The sequence below is a fragment of the Ananas comosus genome, linkage group 8, assembly GCF_001540865.1.
Source record: "Ananas comosus cultivar F153 linkage group 8, ASM154086v1, whole genome shotgun sequence".
Classification (NCBI taxonomy): domain Eukaryota; kingdom Viridiplantae; phylum Streptophyta; class Magnoliopsida; order Poales; family Bromeliaceae; genus Ananas; species Ananas comosus.
This window is the reverse complement of record NC_033628.1, coordinates 7425208-7444156: the sequence shown is the minus strand read 5'-3', so window position 1 is coordinate 7444156 and position 18949 is coordinate 7425208. Positions and strand designations below refer to the sequence as shown.

General features: G+C 36.1%; 1 protein-coding gene across 1 annotated transcript; it reads left to right on the top strand.

Annotated features, from left to right (window-relative positions):
* Positions 9817–12594, top strand: LOC109713982. The gene is made up of 2 exons (XM_020238323.1): positions 9817–10273; positions 11310–12594. Exons 1-2 carry the CDS (start codon positions 9883–9885, stop codon positions 11621–11623), a joined length of 705 nt encoding a protein of 234 aa, XP_020093912.1. The 5' UTR covers positions 9817–9882; the 3' UTR covers positions 11624–12594.

The window sequence follows — 18949 nt, the reverse complement described above, 5'->3', positions numbered from 1 at the left end:
TCAACAATAAGAAAATAAGCTACTACATAGTGATGTATCTACACATGCTACTATGTCTCAACAATAAGAAAATGAGCTACCACATAGTAATGTATCTACAACATGCTACTATGTCTCAACAATAAGAAAATGAGCTACTACATAGTGATGTCTCTACACAGCTATTATGTCTCAACAATAAGGAAATGAGCTACCACATAGTGATGTATCTACAACATGCTACTATGTCTCAACAATAAGGAAATAAGCTACTACATAGTGATGTCTCTACGCATGCTACTATGTTTCAATGTCAACTCAAGGTATGAATGCAAATCTGCTATGCCATTCATATTCTTTACCCAATCTGCTTGGCTAACCCAAAGGTTACGCTCTCGACTCACTCTCAATCTCATAGGTGAGGAGAAGCTGCACTCGCACACCGAGACCGTCTGCGGGACAACTACGTTTGCCCCTAGTGAAGTACTCCGAAGACTCGTGCCTCGGTGGAGCGACCACTAACAAGCAAAAACAGACTAGTGAGTATGATCCAATCCTCACAAGAGGATACCCTATCTACCAGGGTCAATATGCCTCTGCTGCACAATACCAAATGCATAATGAATGCCTCAAATGCACTAATGCCAAATACATAATGTCTACAACATGACAATCGAAAAAATCTACTATCCCTAGGTTCAAATGCCATAGTGTTCCACTACACTAGATTTGATGCCACTCGTTTATGTCATGATGTTATATGTGTTTTAATACACAAAATCGACATGCCACTCGTCAATATTATAGTGTCTTTATTACACTAGTCCAAATGCCACTCGTCTAGGCCAATTACATGTCCAAGTTCATCATCATTCTTGTCACTATAGGATTCTTGTCACAAGACCCAATCCTCATGCAACCTAAGATCAAGTGTCAAGCCCACAATGCTACACAACCTAGGTAACATGCAAGGAATGGAAATGTAATCATCTACTAATCCTATAATGCACAATATATCAACATATAGGAATATGATCAAAATATAGAACTTAGACATAAAAGGAAGCTCAGTTACTTCGGGATGGACACCCCCCACCTTTTATCGCATTCCGATTGCTCGTCGTCACTTGCAATCGGCCTCCCGCGGCACCCGTGATCCGGTTCGGGCCAAACTCTTGCGCGACCACCCGAACGGCCACCAATCCGCGATCCGTCTATTCTGGAGTTTATTCTCCGATACCACGATGCTACGATTCCATTTTCATGATTTTTGGAAGCTTACGCCGCGAGCTGCGGCAATCTGTATCTTAACGGCTTCGATCCTCAATATCTCTGCGTACACTCGTCGGATCGCCGAACCGAGTGCACCGTTGCGTTCGTAGACCTAGCAATTAGGTTAGAGAGAGGTTAATTTAGATCAAAACCCCTCATGAGCAAAAGCCCTCTTTTGGATACCCTAAATCACCATTGTTGCAATAAACTTCATATAGCATCATTTCTTACAATAAATAAGATTAACTACTTCTAGAGCATCAACAAATTCCATTTCTAATGTATTTGAACCTAATCCAAATCATTCACCATGAGAGTGGTTCAAAAACTTATCTCTACTAAGCTTTTCCCCAAGCAAATGGAGGAAGAAGATGAAGAAGATGATGAAGCTCCTTCTTCTAGCTCCAAAATCTCCACCAATCCTCCTCTTGATTCCACTTCTAGAGAGAGAGGAAGAGCTTCTAGAGAGAGAGGGTGTTTTGGGTGATTGCAAATGAGAGAAATGAGAGGGGATAAGTTCTACCCCTCTCTAATAGCTCAATTCGTGCAACAGTTGCAAAACAGCCCCTCAACTTCATGTTTCCTGCACTACCCGCGCGGGGCCAATTTTTGTATAGGGGACCGGTCCCTAGCAGTGAGAGACCGATCCCCGAAGGTCCAGAATTCTAGCATTTTTAGGACTTAGCCAAATTTCAGCCTTTTTCGTTTTCGGGATCCGTTTTCTCTCGTTTTTGCTCGTTTGACCTCCGATTCTTTTCAAATCGAACCGAGACTCTTCAAACATGTTTTCGAGCGTATTTTCATCATCTTTTCATCCACGCTAATGCTGGATTTAGTCCATGGTCCGACATAGCCTTTCGGGTCCCGTTTTCACGCCTACGCGCTCCGAAAACGCCCGAATGCTTCCGAACTTCACCGGAATCATTCTAATGGCTTTCCAAACCAACATACCCCGCAACTTCATATTTTTATAAGTTCGGTATCCTACAGGTTGATTGAGAGATATTTTGGGAGTTGGTTGGGAATTTGAATTTCGAATCGAATTTTGAATCGGTTGTTGGATGGATAGGTATTCAAAATTCGAATGGATGTGGTTGGTTGGGAGATATTTTGGAAGTTGGTTGGGGATTCAAAATTCAAAATTGAATTTTGAATCGATTGTTGTGGTTGGTTGGAAGATATTTTGGGAGTTGGTTGGGAATTCAAAATTCGAAATCGAATTTTGAATCGGTTGTAGTTTGTTGGAAGGTTTTTGGGAGTTGGTTGGAAATTTGAAATTCGAAATCGAATTTTGAATCGGTTGTTATGGTTGGTTGGAAGATATTTTAGGAGTCGGTTGGAAATTCGAAATTCGAAATCGAATTTTGAATTGGTTGTTATTTGAAATCGAATTTCGAATGGGGTTGTTAGAATAACAGATATTTTCTAGGGTGTGGATATGAGCCGTCATTGATCGGGCCCACTTTAATAAAATTTGTTGGGCACAAATGATAATATTTAATGGGCTGAAATGAGGCCCGAATTATTATACAGGTCTAAAATTTTAAAGGGCTTTTATGAGGCCCACCAACTCACATTCATGAATGGGCCTATTGTGGATTTAAATTATAATTATTGGTCCCAAAATTTCTCGGTTAATATGAGATCCATTGGGATTATATGAGTCCGAATTTAATCAGTTTTGACTAGGACTACTTTACCTTTTTTTCTTTTCTTTTTTTCTTTTTTTTTTAACTTCAAACAGAAAGATATACAAATGTATTTTGTTTAGAGATCTACTAGTATTCGAGTTGTACCATTTGTTTATACCTACTGTATATCTTGTGAAGGTGTTTTTGTACTAGACTCTTTTATGTAGTAGATTTATATGCTTGCTATGAGCGCCAAGTTTAGGATTCATTCTTACTTCCTTTCCTTGATATTGTTGTTGTAGACGCCTTGTGTACGCCAAGGGTGCTTGGTGTACACGGCGTGTCTGTGCACACACCGGATGGGCTTCTACTGGAACCCGGGGCGTGATATAAACTAAGAGAGAGGAAAGTGGCATGCACATTTTTTGATAAAAGAGGGGAAAAAAGAGAAAAATGTATGAACATTAAATTAGATAAAAATTAAGTAAAAGAGAAAGTACAATAGGAATTCAATATTTTAATTTTTGAAGTTGATAATTTGAAAATAAATATTATGAATTTTAAAATAGTAAAATTTCAATTTTAGTATTTGAAATTTTGGAATTTAAAATTTTGATATCCAAAATTTAAAATTTTACAATATAAAATTTGAAAACCATATATATATTATATATTATATATATATATATATAATATATTATATACTATATTAAATAGGTCTTGTGTGGCTATTGGAAGGAGTCACGGAGGCCTCCATGCTCCTAAGACGTTTTCGAATGATAGGAGTTATTATCGAATGGCGATCGGCCTGTAGACTTGATATAACATATTTAAAGTATCAGAAATAAATTTGCTGTTAATTGTAATATTATTTATAGTATTAGTTTAAATCACTAATTTTTAATGGTTAAGTATACCGTTTTGCAAGTTTAACGTGTAAAATTTAAGTATTCAAATATATTGAAATTTTGATAAGAAAAATCTTTATAACTATATTACAGCGAGATCAATATCTCTGATCGAAATTTTAGTGCTATATTCAACCACTCTTTCCGTCATGAGATTTTTATTTTCAGGACTTGATTTGAAACCTTTCGATCACTTATGTTAAATGATATCGAAAATCGAAAATCGTAAAAATATTATTTTTACATACTAATTCATATACGCTAGATAAAGTATAACGGAGCTGATCGTTCGATTCTGAAGCAATCATCCGAAAAAGGCTTAAGGAGGCAACGGGAGGCTTCCGTGCTCCCTATAGCACACAAGACCTCTATATATATATATTAATAATATATATAACTAGAGTGAGGCTACTATCTATGACGATAAGACGGTAGCACTCCGTGCTTTGCTCGTTTTCGATGTTTGCGCTTTCGAATTCATCCAATAAGGGCGTCGTGTTAAACTTGATCTAAAGTTTTGGAAGTACTAGAAAATAATTTATTATTTTGATATCCATATTGCCTAGCGATCGAATGGTGCTCAAAATCAACAAATTTCCAATGGCGTAATAAGCCGTTTGCAAGTTTAACAGTGTAGAAATATCCAAATCACGTGAAATTTTGATAGAAAATTCTTTATACTATATAAAACAAGATCAATATCTTTGATTTAAAATTTTAATGTCACATTATTACATTTTGTAAGATTTTTATTTTCAGCCGCTAATTTTGAGCCCCTTCGTTCACTAGGCAAATGATATCGTAAAATCATAAAATTTATTTTCTAGGTACTTCAAATATTCTAGATCAAGTTTAACGGAGCCGATTGACGATTCAAAAGTCGCAATATTGAAAACAAGCTGGAAGCACGAAAGGCTCCGTGCTTCCAATAGCATGGTAGCCTCACTCATATATATATATATATATATATATATATATATATATATATATATATATATATATATATATATATATATAAGGACAAAGCGGAGGGGAGGCTGGTCTATGGTACACCAGGTTCACCGAAAATAGTCAAGGGACACATGTCAGCACAGTAACTTTAGTCCACGGAGTTTAGTATATAGTAATAGATACATTGTATAAAAATTGTTGAAATTGGTTGGTTGTTAACATGTGTGTATGAGGGCATTCTTGTACAAACGACTAGTCTATGCATGTGCCCGAAAAAAACTTTTGTTTTAGTCCCATGCGTGGCAATTTTATTTTAAATTATAAAATTTTAATTAAAATTTTAATTCAAATTTAAATTTCAAATTTAAATTTTGAACTCATATTGAGATTTTTAAATCAATTTCAAATTCAACGTTAGATTTTAAATTATAATTTCAAATTTAAATTCTTATTCTTATTTTAATTTAGATTGAGAGTTTGGATTCAGATTTCAAATATAAATTCCAATTATGGACTAAAAGTTTATATTTAAACTAAGGCTAATTGCGTAAAAGTCCACCAATTTCGTGTTTTGTAAAAAAAAAAGGCCATTTTTTAGATTTTACATATTCGGTTTGGATTTTCAATAAATTGACCAAAATAGTCTTATTCATCTTTCTCTCTCATTTCTCTCTTGTTCATTTTTCTCCTCCGTCTTCATCTTCCTCCTTGCTGTCCCTTCCTCTGTTTCTCCTTCCATTTCATCTCCCTCCTCCACCGCCCTCACGTCAATGCCATGCTCCTTTCTTGCCTTGCCCATACCTCTACCGACTCGGACAGCCGCAAATAAGTCACAGATCACGGAAATGAAGTTACTGCAGAGGGCATGACCATGAACAGTGACGACAACAAGAGGGCCGCAGGACTGAGTATAATAGGGAGGGAGACGCATTGGGGCCGGGACGGTTGCTGCGTAAAAGGACAAGCTAGGGGGCGTGGTAGCGAAAAATATACAGAGGGTAAAAGAAAAACAAGAAAAAAAAAAAGAGAGAAATATTTTTTTTTTCTTCTCTTGGGTAGGCTATCACACACCGCGACCATTATAATGAAGGCCAAAAAGAATTGAGGAAGAAGAAGAAGAAGTCACACTGTTTGAGATTAAGTTGCAGTGTTTGAGGCTATATTGCACTATTTAAAACTAATTTCAAATTAGGGTTATTTGCATACACGTCCCTGCAAACATAGTGAATTGCGGAAATATCCCTGCAAAACGGAAACTCCATAAGTTGTCCCTACAAAAGTCCTAATTTATGCAGATATGTCCCTCTGATTAACATCTGTTAGAGAACTGTTTATTTTTTAACAGTTTTCATGTGAAATGACCATTTTGCCCTCACAAATATATCCCTCCAAAAGCATCTTCCCATTCTCTTTCTCTTCCTCTTCCTCTTCGGGCCGCCGGAGCGGATGGCGGCGACGGCGCGGGTCGAGCTCGCCGGCGACGAAGAAGAGGGAAGAGAAAGAATGAGAGGAAGAAAAAAAGGGAAGAGGAAGAAGGAGAGGAAGAGGGAGAGGAAGAGGGAAGAGAAAGATGAAGAGGGAAAGGGTTCGTCGCCGCGCGCCGCCGCCGCATCTCCTCCCTCGCCGGCGACGAAGAAGAGGGAAGAGGAAGAGGAAGAGGAAGAGGAAAAGAAAGAGGAAGAGGAAGAAGAAGAGGGAGAGGGAGAGGATTCGCTGCCGCCGTCGGATCTTCTCCCTCGCCGGCGATGAAGAAGAGGGAAGAGGAAAAGGAAGAGGAAGAAGAAGGGAGAAAAGGGAAGAGGGAGAGGAAGAAGGAGGAAAAGAAAGAGAGAGGGTTCGCCGTCGCCGCCGTCGTCGCCGCCGCCGCCGCCGCCGCCGCCCTCGCCGGCGACGAAGAAGAGGGAAGAAGAAGATGAGGAAGAAGAAGAAGGGTAGGATCGTAAATTTACCTTATAATTAACCATGGTTAAGTACTTTAACCGTGGTTAACGAAAATTTTCTAACAGTCCTTAACGGCAGGGACATATCTGCATAACTTTAGACTTTTGCAGGGATAACTTATGGAGTTTCCGTTTTGCAGGGATATTTCCGCAATTGACTATGTTTGCAGGGACCTGTATGCATTTAACCCTTGAAATTAAGTTGCACCAAAAAAGTAGTTGTACAGTTTGAGACTATGTTGCAGTATTTGAGAATTAAGCTGCACTGTTTAAGAAGTTGCAACTTAGTCTCAAATAGTTTTAAATGGTATAAGTTAAGTCTCAAACAGTGTAGCTTAAGTCTTAAATAGTGCAACTTAGTCTCAAACTAAGTTGCATCACAAAAAATAAAAATTGCACAATTTAAGACTAAGTTGCACTATTTGGGAATCAAGTTGCACTATTTGAAAAGTTACAACTTAGTTTCAAATAATTTTAAATAGTGCTACTTAAAGTCTCAAATAATATAACTTTTATTTTATGTAGTGCAATTAGCCTCAAATAGTTTTAGATAGTGCAATTCATCCTCAAATGGTGCAACTTTGTCTCAAACAGTAAAAAAAAATTTTTCTTCTTTCTTTCTACTTTTTGGCCCTTCCTGTAGTAGCCATAGTATATGATGTCATTCCCACAAGAAGAAAAGTATATTTTTTTTCTAGTTTTTTTAAAAATTCTTTCTTCTTCTTTTTCTTCCACCTCCATTTTTTTTTTGCTACCGCGCCCTTCCCTTCACCCTCTGTCGCAACAACCGACCCCAACCGTCCCCAACTCCAATATGCTCTCTCGCCCAATCCTTCTCAAATCCTACAACAATCTCATCCCTGTCGCCATTCACTGCCATACTCTTCACCACAGCCTCACCTCCATAATCTTTACCATATCATCGTAATAGAAGTCGGCGAAAGTATGGGCAATGCAAGAGAGAGAAGCGCCTCATCGGCGTGGGGGTCGGTGGAGGTGGAGGCGGAGGCGAAGGAGGGAGAGAAAGTAGGAAAAGAAAGAGAAAGGGACGACGAGAAGGTGAGAGACGAGTAAAGAGAAAAACAAATGAGAGAAAAAGGAGAAAGAAAGAGGAATAAGAGTATTCTAATTAATTTATTAAAAATTTAGAGCTAATCTGCAAAATCCAAAATAGATGTATAGTTTTGCAAAAACACAAAATCAATAGATTTTTTTTATTCAAATTGGCCTCAATTTGATTTTGAATTAAATCCATAATATATAACTATCTATTATTCCTCAATAACTGCACACGTGTCGCGAGAAGGCCGAGTTGCGGGCCCGAGGCCCGGGGCGCGAGCGGGAGCAGGCGCGGCCCGGGCGGAGCCGCGAGCCGGAGCTGGCGCAGCACCCGGCGCGGGGCGCGAGAGGGTCGGGCCGGCGGAGCGAGGGCGGAGGCGACGCGTGCCGGCGGGAGCGGAGCGGGCGCTGGCACGAGTGCGACACGCGACAAGTGCTGGCCCGAGCGCAGGCGCAGGGGTGGGCTTCGGCGCTGGCGCCGCGGGGCGAGGGTGGGAGCCAGCGAGGGGGGAGGGGGTGCGGCGCGGGGTCGGCGCAGAGCCGAAAAAAAATCGCGGCTCTTGGGGTTTTATCGGGGTCCACGAGGCCATTTCGGCCTGTGGACCACGTGAGAGGGAGGTCCACGGTGGACCTCCCTCTCATTATATATATATATATATATATATATATGTAAAATTTTATTTATAAATATATATTTATTTATTATATATATTTATTTAATATATATAGTATTTTATTTCTATATAGATATATTATTATATAATAATTTATTATATAATTTACTATTTATTTTTATAAAATGTAAAATATATAAATAAATGTTAAATAATTTAGACTACTGGATATAAATATTAATTTTATAATATTGAGCATTCACATATAAATTGTACATTAAAAAATAAAAGAAAATTGATGCAGCTTAAGTTAATTTTATATTTGACGAAAATTAATTGCAAGAATCACAAACAATGATTTCTTATCTGATTCACTAACTACTGGGGACTACGATATCTACTAAAATTATTTTACTAACTAATGGGGAACTACTATGCCTACTAAAATTTTTTGATATACTTATTGCACCATTTAAATTCTGAAATTAATTTTTATAACTAATTTTCAAAATTAAATTTTAAAATAACTACCCGCAGCATCGCGCGGGTCTCTTAACTAGTTTAGATTTAAAGTTGAATATAAATTTAGATTTAAATTTGAATTCATATTCAAATTCAAATGTTGAACTCAATTTAAATTCAAATTCAAATTTTGAACTCAGTTTCAAATTCAAAAGCAGAATTTGAATTTGATGTACAATTTCAGATCTAGAACAGTATTTTAAAAATCAGGTCGAACCCTAAACCCTAAACCGGCCGGTCAAACTGGTCAGACCGTGACCGAGTCCGTCGGCCGATTCGGCGACCCTGAAAAATGGAAAGCTTTAAAATTTGCATTGACCCGTGTGATCGACTGTTCAATCGATAAACCGGTGTTCCGAAAATGCTAATAATCAAACCGGTCCGAACTCTCTCACTTATAATTAGATCTTTTTATTAAATATTAAATAATCGAACTAAATATCTATCTATCTATCTAACTACATTAAAGGAGGGTTTGGGGGGACCACAAGGTGACACGTGTCCCCCCAAACCCCCCTTCTCTCTCCCTCTATATATATATATATATATATATATATATATATATATATAAAGTTTTAAATTTTTTATATCAAAATATAAAATTTTGATACTTCCAAATTTTAAAGTTTTAAATTTCTAATTTTATATTTTTTATTTAAATTTTAAATTTCAATTTTTACTTATAATATTTATTTCTAAATTTTAAGCTTTTTAAACTTCAAAATTTTAAAGTTTTAATTTTCTAATTTTATATTTTATATTTAAATTTTAAATTTTATTTTTTACTTATATTATTTATTTCTAAATTTTAAGCTTCAAAGTTTAAAATTTTAAATCTCTAAACTCTATGAAATTAATTAATTAATTAAATTTATTAATAATTAGTTTTCCCGTTCTATTTTGCCACGTGTCCAATTTTCCTTAATCCATCTTAATTCAATCCCACATCACCACGCCACTTCAGATCCCATTTATTCATTCACCCCGCCTCTTCGATCGCTCCCTGATGCCCACCGCTTCGATCCCTGCCCCGCCTCTTCGAACCCTCCCCTACAACCTCCGCCTCTTCGAACCCTCCCCCACAACCGCCTCTTCGATCCCTCCTCTGCCTCTTCGATCCTTCCTCCGCCTCTTCGATCTCTCTCATACCTTTTCTCGCGCGCCCCTCTCTTCGCCTTCTTCCCCTGTCGCCCCTCAGGGCGCGGAGGTCCTGCAGATCCACACCGAACTCTCTCAGATCTCTTTTCGATCTGCAAGGATCTTCTTCTCCTCCTCCCCCTCGCCATCACGCGATCGATCGAAGGAGCTCGCAGGCCCCCGCGCCCTCTCCCGAGCGCTCGCGCCCTGTTCGATGAAATGCCGAGGCGATTGCAGGGCGCTTCGCGGGCATCGGAGAGGTGGGGTGCAGCGCTGGGGATGGTGGTAAATGTTATTCCTTTACATATATATGTCTGATCATGTAAATAGAGGTATAAATTAGCAACTCTAGATAAAACTCTTTCCTTTCCCCTTTCCTGCAGCATGGTTTTAAAAAAAAAAGAGAAAAAAAAGTGCCCTGGAATCCGCAGGCTCCTCCTTTCTCCTTTCCTTCAGCATGGTTTATAAAAAAATAGATATATATTAGATGTGCTGGTTAGGTGGAACGGTTTGAGGAGGGGCCGTTTCCAATTTCAGATTTGGGGTCCCAAAGAAGTCCAGACAAAAGTAAAAAGAGGGGGGAAGAACTGTAGTTCGGTCATGTGCAGTTTATAGCAATGTTTTGTCTGTTGTGGGTTACTTTGCTTTCACCTGAATGTGATAAGAATTTGACCCTTCTATTCCCCGAGACTTTGTCTTCCCCGTTTTCCTCCCGTGCGATGATGACCTTCCCAATATCAGATAGTCGTGATAATTGAGAAAGGCCTGCGCTTTCTTGATTGGTAATGAGAGCACTTTGGATGGCTTAGTTCTTAAGCAACCAGTTGTTCTCATTTGTGCTAAGAATGGTTTCGGCGTGCGCATGGTTTCTAGCTCGGTCGGCACTATTAATCGGGAAGGCTTCGCTGCCAATCTGATAATGCTTGATAACTAGGGGTGTCTGAGCAAAAATTATTTATTTATTTCCATATCTATCCATATTTGCTGCTCCTCTTTACTCTTCTCTTCTTTGTAAATATTAGTTTCATGTTTTTTTAAACTATTGGGATTTTCCCAAACTGCATCTTTGGCTTTGATTTGTCAAATCTCTTTGTTTTCGACTTGCTTTTACCTGCATTCGATTTCTTTTTCCCTTTTTGTTTTAGCAACCTTTCAAGACTTGGTTATTTTACATCATTGTTTTGAGGTGTTCTATAGAAAAAACTCTATTCTTTTGCTTTTCCTTCGCCTTGATTTTCGCAGCAAAAAAAATTATATGTCGTGGAATCCGCAAGTCCCTGTTTTCGATTTCTGCAGGTTCCCTATGCCTTCCTGCTGGCTGTCGGCTCTTTGTTTTTCTTCATAGTCCTTACCTTGAATGTTACATGATTGCAACAATTGAGCTTCCACCTGCTTTTATCCCAAACTATAATGCACCTTTCCTTGAATGTGAAATGATTGCGATAATTGGCCCGACGTTCTTGGCGACTATGAAGTCATCACTTGCACCCATAATGAAAAGAACTACAGAGCTCCTTGGTATCAAAGGTACAGGTAATGATGCATTAAGTTTGTTCAGTTTGAACAATGGAAGCTTTGAACTTTCTTTCTTTAGCTCTTGGTACCTATAATAACATAGAAGCAAAACCGAGCATAAACCATGTATCAAGTTGCTTTTGTACTTCGAAATATATGGCTCAACCTATTAGAACTAATGAATTGTGTGTTCATTCTTTCTGTTGAGGACGATCAACACTTTGTTTCAAGTACTTTGAAATTGTATTCTAACTACCAAGACAGTTTATAGCAATACTCAATCAAATAGATTCAAATTGAGCATCTTTGGCTTTGAAATTGTATTCTAACTACCAAGAAAGTTTATAGCAATACTCAATCAAATGCATAGTCTATAGAGCTCAAAGTCAAATGACTATGGAATTTAAAGAAGATTTGTATTGTAACAGAGTTAGGGACATAGAATGTCGGAAGGCAATTGAAAATTTGCCAACAATTCTCTTTTTTTACATTCTTTACTTGCACGAGGTGTGACATTGGGTCACTTCATGTTTAGTTGGTAGCCAAATATGATCCTTTGATATTTTATTTCTGATTGGTTGTTGGATAATTTGTGAGAAAACAGTTTTAAAGATGTTTCTTTGTACTCAAATTTGGTATTCGTATCTTTGTTTGGGATTAAATGTAGTAGCTTTGGATAGACTCAGTTTTACAGATAATTGGTTGTACTCAAATATGCTATTCCTGTCTTTGTTTGGGATTAAATGTGGTAGCTTTGGATGGACTTGACTGCTTCAATACATTGTTGTTTTATTAATTCTACTTGGTTTCCTTTATTCTTTTTTGTTTCTTGCTATTTTGTATCTCTTCTTTGAGGCGGTGATGATAAGTAGAGGAGAACGTGGAAAATGATGGCTTTGAACAAGCGGAAGTTTGGACGGCCTATTCACAGGCAACCGCTTCCTATTGTTCTTATCCTTCGTCGTTCCATACATGTTCCTCCTATGGTAATCTATTGGTCCTATTACTATCCTGTGCTTATGAGCATTTTTTGCCGACTTAACTGAGCCTGACCTTTTTGGGGTTTTCGTCAAGACTGCTTAATTTTTTCCTTTTTCCTTTATTCCTTTCTTTTTCTTTTTCCTACTGTTCTTAACTTTTTCCTTTCCCGAAAAAAGGTTGCATTCCTAATTGATTTGGATCGAAGATATCAAAAATAGTCTGATCAATTGGTATGTGTTTTGCCTGGTTTTGAGTGTTGATTAATTTTGCCGTGCATTACACTCGGACACTTATTGACGGGACCAAGTTCAACTCAACCCGTAATCATGGGACGCCATCAAAGTTTAAGCTTGGTCAAGGTGAGTTTTGATAGTGCAACTATTGATTAGGAATGAAATTCATAATGCAACATACGATAATATAAATCCGATCAAGTTGTTTCAATTTGTTCATCATCAATAAACTGACATATTCATAATGATTTGTTCTGTGGCATTGTTTTTAATTGATTAAGCTGATTTGTTCCTCCAACGGAGTATGTTAGACAAGTTCAATTTGTCCTGATCAAGCTAAACAGGCTCAGATTGAGATAGGTATCTGTATGATGACGATGCGAAATTATATTTTTGATATTAATGGTTTATCCTCTATTGGTGCATAGTTTAACCATGTATAGGAGAATTGATTTCTTGCACTATAAAAACACATTGAGGAGATTATTCTTATGTCAAAGAGACTATTTATTTGACTAATGTGATATTTTCATATAGGCATTTACATGTTCCCCAGTATTCATGTCACTTATTTTACTTGACTATTTACTTGACTAATGTGATATTTTCATATAGGCATTTACTTATTTTCATATAGTTTTGTGTGCAAGTACGTTTCAGCTTTCGATAATTGATAGAGACCCAACCCTTCTTGATTGGTTTATATAAATGTTTTGTCGTTTCTCGGGCACTTTCCCTTTGACTATTTTTGTCCATGCTATGATGAATCCCTCTTGAATTGTTATTTCTCGAGTTGTTGACTACGCCTATTTTTTGTCCATGCTATGCTGACTATCTCTTGAATGCCCTGAGAATTTAGATTATGTTTGATGCCTTTTCATGGTCTGCATTGCTTCATGATTCATTGTTATTTTGCTAATATTACTTGCTTACTTTGACTGCACCTAATTTTTTTCCCGTACTATGATGACTATCTCTTGAATGCCATCAGAATATAGATTATGTGTGGCGCCTTCTCATGGAACTCAAGTCAAACCAAATCATACTGAACTCTAAAACATATATTTATAGTTATAGTTCAATGAAAGCAGATTAGACTCTGATGCATCTATTCAGAGCTCAATGTAAATCAAATTCAACTATGTACTAACACATATATTTATTACTTAGCCATCTTTCACCTTAGAATGTATTTTACAGTATTTTTCTTAAGTTAAGGATATGCAATCTTATTTAAGATACTTAACAAGATACTTAGTAAGATGATATCGAGTAAAAGTTAAAAAGAAATGCTACCTGTGAACCTAAAAATATGATTGACGTATATGATACGATAGATGTAAATCGAACTCCAAAACCTCTTTAATCTGAGAGGATTGTGATCTGACTCAATATTATCCAAAATGTTGAATATAAATATTAAAAAATACTGACTTTTTCATACTTTGAATTTTTTGAGATAAACGGCTATTTCAAATTAACATCGTATCAGAACAGACGATCTTGAGTTTTAGGTCCTGTTACTCATTGGCTTTATTACATTCTTTAAAACAAAGAATTAGTTTTAATAGATAAAACAAAGAATTAGTTTTAATAGATAAAACAAAGAATTAGTTTTAATAGATAAGTTAGCTTGGATAGCTATATAGCAATTGCTGTAGCTATTCATCTTCTATAGGGGTCTGAATCAAAGAGGAGAGTATGAGCTCTTCAGCCTCCCAAATAATAGTGTTGCTATCTGAATCTTTATTTGCTTATATTGCTTAGTGATTAGTTGATTGGCAATTTTTTCTATAGTAATTTCTGATTGGTCTTTGTAAGATTCTTCTAATTATATATCTTTCGATTAGGACTAAAACGTTGGAACAATCTCTATAATATATTAAAAAGCAATTTCTGGGTTAAATTTGTATAAAATTTGTTTTGTTTGAATGTGGATTTCGTAAAGCTCACCTCTAAACATCTTATGTTTAACAAATCTGTTGCTTTAGGCTTTATACATACAATCTTTTGGCCACCTTGCCTTCTCATTTATTCTCTAATCTTTTTTTCATCGCTATAGATTTTAAAGAAAACCTTTTTCCAATTAGGCCTCCCCTAATACGTGCCTCGCGAAAAGTTTAGTTTCTTGAACCTTTTCTTTTTCATTCTTAGTTGATTTTATGTGACTATGTATGTGATCTAATTCGTTTCTTTTTTCTTTTTTCTCACTGGCTTTCTCCTTTTTGTCTTCGTTCTCATTATCGAGCTTTGTATACTTGACGAGTATTTTGCTTTTAGTTGTCTTTATGTTGTGCTATTCTTTGGCCTCTTATTTTACCAAATATTTTGGTCCTTCTTGCTGTCTCACAGGTTTGCTAGCCTTTTCAATATATTTGTTCCGTTCTCAATACTTTGTCTTTCTACTTTAAAACAGTTAGTCTCCACACTACTTTTGCTATGTAACGTAAGGCAATGATGAGACAAGGGACTTTGTGATGCAGAAGGTTTGTAATTTTAAAGCTCTAATTCTCTATTTTGGAATAATATTTTACACGGTACTTTTGCTATCTAATGTAAGGCAATGATGACACAAGGGGCTCTGTGATACCGAGTTTGTTTCCACGCAATATCTCTTAAAAAGTTTTACTTTCCAGAGGCAGATATGCTTAATTTTATGCCAATTAATAAAACTAACAATTGTTCCCGCAATATTTTCTTTTTTTACATTGATGTTGAGAGTTCTCTTTTTTCGTTGTAAGAAAATGAACTCGGATTTTTAGAAAGAAAAACCGAGCCTTGATTTTAATATTTGTTTTGGTGCAACTTGCTATTTATGGAGTGTGACGAAGCTTTTATGTAGTAACATAAGAGAATTTTTTTTTTATCCTTTGTCATTTTGCTACTGTTGACGTTATTCCATTCTTTAGCTAAATTTCTAACTCAATTTTCTTCTCATACTCCTATTTCAGCTAAAGGCGAGGCCTGCATAATGTGCTCTGCATGCAACCATCCAACTTGGCTAGCAATGCAGAACAAGAAGTAGAAAAGTAATAATGAGAACATTGGATCGATAAGAAGGAAATTTTAGTTTTCAACATTATTAAATTGTATGACTACTCTTTTAGTACTATTGCATTTCAGTAAGTGTTCTATACGGATTTGTCTAGAGAAATAGTATGCATGTTTTAATGTCTTTTTGCTCTATTCTTTTTCATTGTTGCTTTCAGATCACTTTGGCCCTGCCGCAGCGCTCCGGTGCAATTCTCATAATCTCATTAATGATGCCGCAATATGGTTGAAGCATATCTGCCAAATATGGCTACACTCACTTATCTTCGTAAGCTCTATAAGCTATTTGAATTTGCTGTTTAGCTTGACTAAATGAGCATACTGATGTTGCAGGGGAAGAGGAAATGTCACTGGCATAGTGCATTCAATTGACATCTATCCATCACGAAAGCATATATGTATAGTAAGATCACCACAACTCACTCAAGACAGATGTTCATTTAGAAATGTGTAATCTGTTGTTTTATATTGTTGGATCCATAAATATCCATAGTCTATGGTACCTTCATTAAAAGACCAGCAGAAGCTGCTCGGTTTAGAATTTTTTAAATGATTAATTATTACGCAACATAACACTATACTTAACGAAATCTAATGGATATGTTGGAATTTGTTTGCTAAATATATTTTCTGTTGTTTTTGATTAAACCTACACGTCACTATCTATATAATAAGACATTTATACAAAGTTTTTGGAAATAAATATGGTTCGATGCCTATCGTGATGTTTCAGTGTTAAAAATTAGAATATTCAAAAAAAATGATCTTCATACTTTTCAATATATTTTAAAATTACTAAAATTTTTAAAATAAATTTGTTCTACTCTCTACAAAATAATTTATAGAATAAATTTTAAAATATTATAATATATCTACCCGCCGCATCGCGCGGGTCACTACACTAGTAATTAATTAATTTTATTAAAGATACACATAATAAATCGCATAATAAAATCTAATTTGATAGATGAAATTTAAATCACATAAAATTTCATTGTATAAAAAAAATACGGAATTTAAGTTTCAGGAGTAAAATTTTAAAAATATAGTGTATGTGTGTATATATAATTAATTTTATTAAACAATATCTTCTACAATTTTATTTTCCTTCTATTTATTGATTTTTTTAAAANAAAAAGGTAAACACCATGTTCAAACTTTGTAGTCTCCGTTAGACCGAGTACATTCACATCAGCATAATAGACTATCTATCTCCGTAAAGGAGAGACGAAAGGGGAGTGAAAAAGTGAATTAAAAGAAATCAAAAAAAAAAAAAATTAAAAAAAATTTAAACAAAAATAAACCGAGACTTAAAATGAAGATGTATACAATACTAAGTTAACATTCCTGTAGTATACCCTCAAAACTATTACGTCAAGGCAAGAACAACGGAAACACGAAAATACTATTTTATAAATCAAGCTAATAAATTATAAATTATTTTTCTAGATTAATATTCACTCTCTCAAGCCTGGCCAAACTAATATTCGTAAAAGCCTTGTGGCCAAATAGCTAACTTGTCAGCTAGTGTGCCCAGTTATGTTTAAAATTTCGAAAGGTAAAAAGTCCCAGCGACTTAGCCGGATCCCTGAGCCAGTGCCAGACTGGTCAAACTGGCCGGCCAAATCCCAAGGTGGACTAAAAATTTTATGACAAGATCTAGACTTTAACATGTAGTTTAAGTTTAAGACGAAAACTTAAACTTTGACTCAAGTTTTAAACTTAAACTTAAATTTAACTCAAGTTGTAAACTTAAACTTATACTTAAGTTTAAATTTAGATTGAGATTTAGATTTAATACCTAAATTAAGTTTTAGTTTAATTCCGGTTAAACTTATTTTTTTTAAATAACTAAAACACAAAAACGTTTTTATATGTAGATAAAACCTAAAACGTCTAATCGAGATTTAAAAATTATTGAATTAATCTTATGAGAATAAAGAGAAAGAAAGAGGAAAAAGAGAGTAAACAAAAAGAGAAATGAGAACAGAGAGAGGAAGAACGGCAGGGAAAGAGAAAGAAGAGGATGAAGGAGAGGGAGGAAGAAGCGGAGGTGGAGGTGGCTGCGGGTGCGGCTACTCCGCGAAGAGAGAGAACGTAACGGGTGTGAAGGCGGCTGAAGATACTGCTACTATACCATTTCTAGTACCTCCACTCCGACACCACTTCTCATACCGTCACTTACCGCTATCCCTACTATAACGACGTCCTAAACTCTTCCTGCCCCTCTCTCTCGTATAACCTCAACCCCTGCCGGCCCCTGCCAACAACGCTATCTCCCACTCCCCTTCCCGCACCATCGTTTTTTTTTACGTCCACCTTCTTTTTCTTCTTCTTTCTTAAATTTTTTTTTTATCTTTTTTTATATGAAAAGAAGAACACCCTTACCGTAGTATATGATACCGATGATGTCCTTCCCGGTTTTTCATTGTTCTTCCTTCTTTTTTTTTCAACATAACAAACTCTGTTTCAACGTGGTAAACTCCTACTTAACGTGATAGATTTTGATAAACTCCGATTAACGTGATGTATTTTATCTTCAATATAACAAACTCTGAAATTCATCGTGATAAATTTTAATAAACTTTGATTCAACATTGAAAAGTTTATCACGTTAAACTAATAGTTTATCACGTTAAATCAGAATTTAACACGTTAAAGATAAAAAACACTACGTTGAATCAAACTCTGATTCAACGTGATAAATTCTGAATTCGATGTGACAAACTCTGAATTGAATATGGTAAATTTTGATAAACTCTGATTCAACGTTGAAAAATTTGTCACGTCGAATTAAGAGTTTATCACGTTGTATCAGAGTTTGACATGTTGATGAAAACACCGCGTTGAATTAAAGTTTAATCAAAATTTATCACGTTATATCGGAGTTTGTCACGTTGAATTAGAGTTAATCACACTGAAGAAGAAGGAGTTAAGAAAAACCGGAAGTAATATTACCAGCGCCGCACACTATCGGATGGGTTCTCTTCTTTTTTTTATATAAAGAGAGAAAAAAAGAAGAAAAAAAAAAAAGAAAATGGGAGACATATAAAAAGTGATGGTGCGGGGGATCGAACAGGAAAACGCGTCGTTGGCAGGACCGGGGTTACGCAGAGGGAGAGATAATATGAGTTAGGACGCCGGGAGAACAACAGC

Bases quoted from the DNA above. Each gene is read 5' to 3' on its own strand.
- LOC109713982 (XM_020238323.1), top strand. From the start codon at position 9,883: ATGCCCACCGCTTCGATCCCTGCCCCGCCTCTTCGAACCCTCCCCTAC. The intron at 10,274-11,309 runs GTGGGGTGCAGC...CGATTTCTGCAG, and splicing joins GCTTCGCGGGCATCGGAGAG to GTTCCCTATGCCTTCCTGCT.